Source organism: Terrapene carolina, unplaced genomic scaffold (assembly GCF_002925995.2).
Source record: "Terrapene carolina triunguis isolate 2854851 unplaced genomic scaffold, T_m_triunguis-2.0 Scaffold139, whole genome shotgun sequence".
NCBI classification, from domain to species: domain Eukaryota; kingdom Metazoa; phylum Chordata; order Testudines; family Emydidae; genus Terrapene; species Terrapene triunguis.
Window position 1 is genome coordinate 4815221 of NW_020664490.1, and position 6650 is coordinate 4821870.

A 6650-nucleotide genomic window follows, 5' to 3' on the forward strand; every position below is an offset into this window, starting at 1 on the left:
AGAACCGGCGCTTCCAGCCCTCCGAGGAAAGCGAAAGAAGCTCACCCATCCCAGCCACCAAGGGCTTCTTCTTATGGGAAACGCCCCGCCCAATGGGGAGCTGAGGCAGGCTCACGTGGGAAGAAGTGGCGCCTATGGGGAGGCAACCCTCGGCCGGCCCCGTCTCTGTTTCATCATCTGCTCCCGCAGGTGAAGCGGACCTGTCAAAGCAGACGTACAACCTGCCCGGAGTGGGAGCACCTGATGTTTCACTAGCTAAGGTCCCCTTCTAGCCATGAACACTGAAGAACAGTATTATGCATCGACCCAGCTCTACAAGGATTCGTGTGCGTTTCAGAGATCCCAGGCACAGGATTATAACCAGAACCCCCCAGCCTGCCTGTACATGGGTAGACAGCAGCAGACACCCTACTCTAGTGCTTTAGGTGCGCTGGAACAAGGCAGCCCGCCAGACATTTCACCCTACGAGGTACCCCCCATTACAGAGGATCCAGGGGTCTCCCATCTTCATCACCATCACCACCACCACCCTCATCACCCTCAGCTTCCTCATCCCCACCAGGAAGCTATTCCTTTTGCAGATGGGACTGTCACTGGGGTTTTAGAGGAACCTAGAGTTCAGTTGCCTTTCCCATGGATGAAATCCACCAAATCTCACGCCTGGAAGGGACAATGGACCGGTAAGATAGTCGCCTTCTTCTGCTGCTGCTGTTGCTTCCTCTCCTTCTGTCTTGTACAATATCAAGAAAACCTTCTCATCACTAATAATTCCCCTTCGGGTTACTAAATGAAGACTACATTTGGGATAGCCCAGTGTGTGATTACTTTCAGAGAGAGGCTTAGGGAAATTCCCTATCATTTGTTCGCTGTTTCACTAGGAAGTAAGCCAGGCTAGCAAGATTTCTCCTGTAAATGTTTCTTCTCTTCCACTTCCATAAAATTCCTGTTTTAGGAAGTGTTGGGGTCAGTTTGGCATTAGCAATAGCACCAGTTTTAAATGGGGATGTATTTCAATGTCCTGAGATCTATGAGTCCATTTTCTATTTCAATCCTGTCTGTATAGTATAGTCTGGCAACTCTTCTATAATATAAATAAGTACCCTGTATCCAGAAATATGTACCCAGTTCTGATACCTTTAATGAAGCCATCGCATTTCAAATCAGTGAGAAAGAAAAGCTCAGGAATAAATCTCAACCGCCTTCAGTTTTCTACTGGGTGAAGGCAAAGTGATTACAATTATACTTAGTCCTTATATAGTTCTTTACTGTTGCAAAGCACTGAACAAATATTAACTAATTAGTTTAACTAATTAACTAATTAGCACTAAGTATCAGGCTGAAGTTGATACTTATCTAAGCTAAACACACAGGGTGCTGCTGTTTCAACTCACCTGACCAGGTGCTTATTGTCCAGGGATTTATACTGATCTCACTGCCAGTTTGTTAGTAGTATATTCCATCCGGTCACTGGGAAATATTAAAGCTGTTGGGACACTGTCCCGTGGTAGCCAGCCCCAAACTCCCCTTGCAGTCAGCGGGGTGTGCAAAGAATGCAAGGCGGAGATCCATGCCTAACAGAAGGGATAAGGAAAACACAAGGACCCCCATCTTGCTCCATTTGTAGACAGTGAAGGTGAAATCCTGGCCCTATTGAAATTAATGGGAGCTTTGCCTTTTGACTTCAGTAGGGCCAGGAGTTCACCCTGAGAGCTGTACCATTAACGTCAGGATCTGATTCGGAAAATGCAGTTTTTGCCACTTGTATCAGTACTCGCGGGGCAGAGGGAGCGCCGGATGGGAAATGGACAACTTCCAGTGGGAATGCCCAGGGTTACTCGCAGTCAGATCCTACGAAAAGGCCACGTTGTGCCCTCGCTTTGAGACTCCCTCGTTGATTTCACTGCGTAAAAAACATAGCCCAGAATGTCCCGCAGATCTCACAGCCAAGTTGCTGTCTGAAATGCCCTCACAATATAGAGTAAAATAAAAGACATTTTGAAAGTAATATTAAACGCTAAATCTTTTAATAAATAACGCCACAACCCCGCCTACCTGGCCGTTCAATTCTTGTCTGTATGCGATTGTTTTAGCCTTACTTATGTCTTACTGTGGAAACTTTTTAAACCTGGGTAGGGGACACAATACACAAACTGAATTAGCTACCTGCCAGCAAGAGGAAGAAACTCTCTCTGGACAGAAAGTTCCGTTGTAGAACAATATTTCTGTCTCTCGCTGCACAATGTTATCTTGCCCTGTGCCTTGTGCACTCTTTGTCACACCTCTACAGCAAATATTACATTAATGGTTGTGTTCAAACAGACAGTTGAAAAGGTAGTGAAATATTGAAATAATGCTGAAATATTCTGGTAATTACGTTAAATTGAAAACAAGAATCAAACTGTGTTCTTTGCTCCTTACCCTGACAGTGTGAAACGAAAAGAAACCACTGCAAGAAATGGACGTCTTTCCTTTCACCCATTTAAAGGGCAAATATATTCGAAGGGTTTTTGATCTGGGGTCAAATCATAGCCATTTCACATGCGTTTAATAAATAGAAAGAAACCAGATACGCGCCCTCTATTCTCATGGTTTAATATAGGGGGAGATCCCTAAAACCTAAAAATCATGAACACACTCTCCCATACTGACTTTTTCAATTAATCTAAGTAGCTTCTTACATAAAAACTTGGTTCAGAACATGTGTGTGAAATATATATATACAATGTAAACACACACATATATAATGTATACACACATATATACATATATACTCGCATGATATGTACACATGTTTATGTAATTTGCATAGAGTATGTATTCTATATAAATGTACGTATATACGCCTGTATATGCACATTACATATACTATATATGTATATTTGTATGAATGAGTGCTTATCTTTAGAAATAGCAGCTTCCTTAAGAAATATCTGGAATTAAGTTCATTTGCATTAATGGCGTAGCTGGTTATTGGCAGTGGTATCGCCTACAAACTGGCCCGATTCTTAGCGATGCAAGGATTCGGGGGAAATCCGCAGCGTCACCTTGTTACACGTTAACATATACTGGTAAAAGCAAATATGGGATCAAAAATATCTTACATACAAATAACCGTAAACAACTGGGGCTTGAGCCTTTTCCCATAGCAGTCAATGGCATTAGGACAAATCTCTTGCAAATTTCCGGCCGATTAAGGAAAACTTCTCTTTCCAGGAATCTGCCTTTCTTTGTGTAAAGTCAAAAGTGAATATGAGATTTGGAGTTATTATAACAACAATATATTTTTTCACTTCCATGAACTGAAAATAGCCAGTAGCCACTGACTGCAGTGGAGTTTGGGGTGCTCAAGGAACGGAGGAGTGTCTAAATTAGACCGAGTCTAGTGGTTAAAAAAAAGGTTTAAACTTTTGCACACGAATTATAAACCCCGGGGTTCCTGATGTCAGTGCAGAAGGACCTTCATTATGTGAAACAGTTTTTAATTAGAATTTACAAAGTCCACGAAAAGCAAAATTGAGCCTTGCCCTCATATTTCTCATGCAAACTTCCTCTTGAATTCCCCTTGGGAGCTTTGCCTATGTACAAACATAGTTCTTAAAACCCACCGGGCCCTGCTCTCGGAGTTATGGCACTGATTTCAACTGGGGCAGGATCCGCAGGGGACAGTCACTTACGCTTCGGTATTTGCAGCAGTGTCCAAAAAATCTTCTTGTTTTTCTTTACAGAGGTATTGTAATACCTAGGCAGAAGGACGGATTAAGGTCACACTCTCTCTAAACGTCCTTGCTCCTTTGAGTTTCACTCGGCCGGACAATATTTTTTTTGTTCTGCACACAATTCGTTTTTGGTTTTATAGTAATGGGAAAAATAATAATAATTTCAAAAATGGACGTTTAACAATGAGTGGCATGATAAACCGAACGGCTCGTGTTGTTTAAATGTGTATTAGTGCCCCCCTCTAGAAGGTATATAATAACAAGAAATAATAATAATAATTTAGACAGTAGTTTTTCCCTTTTCATGCCTAAAGATCTTGTATGTTGTGAAGGCTATTTGCTTAAAAAGACATTAATTTAATTAATTAATTAATTAATTAACAATACTACCTGTCTGAAGCGTGTTTAACCTTAAAATACCCACATAGAATACTCATTGTCCAGCAAACACCCAGAAGAAGGGAGAGGTTGCTGGGAACTAGGAATCTGTTATAGGACTATCCGGATGGGTTTTGCACATGAATTGTGACACCAGGCACATAGGTTTATTCACAGCTGTTATTATGCTAGGAAGCCTACATTTCGATTAGTTAGTTGCAATAGGCTTTAGGGCCCGATCCGGCTGCGCTCTCTATTTATAGTCACTGGCCAGGTCTGTCTGAGTAAGGACTGCAGGATCCAGGGTTCTTGTTTGTTTTGTTTTTGTTTGTTTGTGTTTTTTTAATGAGACTCTTCAAATATCCCTGTGGAACATAGTCTCTGTGAATACAGCAGACACTTTTCTTTTTTCAGTTCCAGCACTTGGGGAATTGTATTTGCCTTTGTAAAATGACTGGGATGATGGCTGGATTAGGACTAATCCGTTGCAAATTCCTGGCCGATTAAGGAAAACTTCTCTTTCCAGGAATCCGCCTTTCCTTTTGTAAAATCAAAAGTGATGTTGAGGTTTTGAGCTAGAGCAACAATAATTTTTGCACTGCTATGAACTGAAAATAGCCAGGAGCCATTGACTGCAGTGGAGTTTGGGGTGCTCCAGCCTCCAGGAAAGAAGGAGGAGCCTCTAAATTAGACCGGGTCTAGCGGTTAAAAAAAGGTTTAAACTTTTGCACCCGAATTATAAACCCCGGGGTTCTGGCTGGCAGTGCCGAAGGAAGCTCACTTTCGTACAGTAGCCGTGATGGCGGCGTGGCAGAATCTCCGAAAGTCTGTGGGCTGGGTGAGAGGCGGCGAGAGGTGTTTGGGAGTTTTAATTTACAAAAAAACGGGTGGTTTTGTCACTCAAAGGCAGCTCCGATTTTTGTAAAGCATGAAGTTTACAAATCGCCCTATGCCAGTAATCATCAGCCATTGTCACAAATGCACCGGCTGTTATTTCCCCCCCCCCCCCCAAGGGGCCATATCATTTCGTCAGTTTTGAGACCTTGATTTCAACTGGGGACTTGCACTCAAACACTGATGGTAGAGTATGGCCCGGGGATTTTACTCGGGATCCATACCACACAGCGCGCGTTTTGTTACTAAACGGATTTACAGGTAACAAGCGGAGCAGCTTCGGACTAGTGTCTTCGCTCTGTGCTGGTGTTTGTAAAGAAACGCTCTTAAAAATCCACCTCGGCCCTGGAATGCCTTTTCCTTGTTAGTTTCATTCTTTAAAGGGCAGAATCCATACCCCTCTGTCAATTTCTTGGGCCGGATTTGTAAACCTTTTGGGATGCAGACAAGGATTTGTGCTGGGGTTTGGGCTCAGTCTGTTTTATTAAAAACCAAATACCCACACACGCCCGTGGTTTCAGTGTTGTCTGGATCTCGAAAGAGAATCCCCGATCCATTAAACCGCTCATCTGTGAGTAAAAGGGGAAGCCTGGGGGGAAACCTGCCTCTCCCCGCCCCCCGCCCCCGTTGTGTTCTGGACAAGAAGTTTCTATCGCCTTTCCAGCGTCGCTCCGGGTCCTAGTCCCTGGTGGGTAGATTTTAACTCTCCCTTCTCTTTAGGTGGCTCCTACGTGGTAGAGCAAGAGGAGAATAAGAGGACGAGGACCGCCTACACGAGAGCGCAGCTCCTGGAGTTAGAGAAGGAGTTCCTTTTTAACAAGTACATCTCCAGGCCCCGCCGCGTGGAGCTGGCTGTCATGCTGAACTTGACAGAGAGACACATAAAGATCTGGTTCCAGAACCGGAGGATGAAGTGGAAGAAGGAAGAGGATAAAAAGAGGGGAGCGGGGGCCGGCGGAGGAAACAGCAATGACGCTGACCAAGACTGTGTGGTGTCCTCTGGGGAGCTGCCGGGGAAAGAGGAGCTCCAGCAATGCCTGGCCTCGGCCGCCTCCAGAGACCTGCTCCCCTCTAGCCTCGCTGCCTCCCCCCAGCCTTCTACCACCACCCCGCGAAGGCAGCAGGACGCTCGGTGAAAGGACCCCCCCGGCCTTTGCAGGCGCCGCTTGGAGGGGTAAGAGTTAAAGGAGAGGGGCCAGGGGTGCCAAGCCTCTGTGTCATATGGACCCTTGCCACGCGCCCCCGGGGAGCCCCTGTGCTGTATAGTTACACCGGTGTCCGTGTGGAAACATTAAAAGTGTTTGGCTGTAGCAGAGAAAGGCTTGGTGTGGTTTGTGGGGGGTGGGGGGGGGGAGGTCCTCACTCTACTTTATTACCACGTCTGCAAGATCCTGCCTTTAACAAAGGAAATGTCTCTTCTGCAAGGGGCAGCGGGGGGGCAGCCTGTCTGGGATTCAGGTCACAGGAGCTCTTCTTGCTCCTGGCGAGGTTGATCGTGGGTGGGGGGCAGCTCCCCGGGGCCCCTTATCGGTCCAGCTGCAGCCAACGTTAAAGCACCGCGCGGAGGTTGTAGAAATAGCTGACCCCACTGGAGGAATACTAAGGAAATAAAAAGACAGGCGCAGTTTTCCGCCCCTCACTATCCCGTGCATCAAAGTAGTA

General features: G+C 45.3%; 1 protein-coding gene across 1 annotated transcript; it reads left to right on the forward strand.

Moving 5' to 3' along the window:
- Window positions 1-274: 274 nt before the first annotated feature.
- Window positions 275-6124, forward strand: LOC112124005 (pancreas/duodenum homeobox protein 1). Its single transcript, XM_024222557.1, has 2 exons — window positions 275-680; window positions 5709-6124. Exons 1-2 carry the CDS (start codon window positions 275-277, stop codon window positions 6122-6124), a joined length of 822 nt encoding a protein of 273 aa, XP_024078325.1.
- The last annotated feature ends 526 nt before the right edge of the window (window positions 6125-6650 follow it).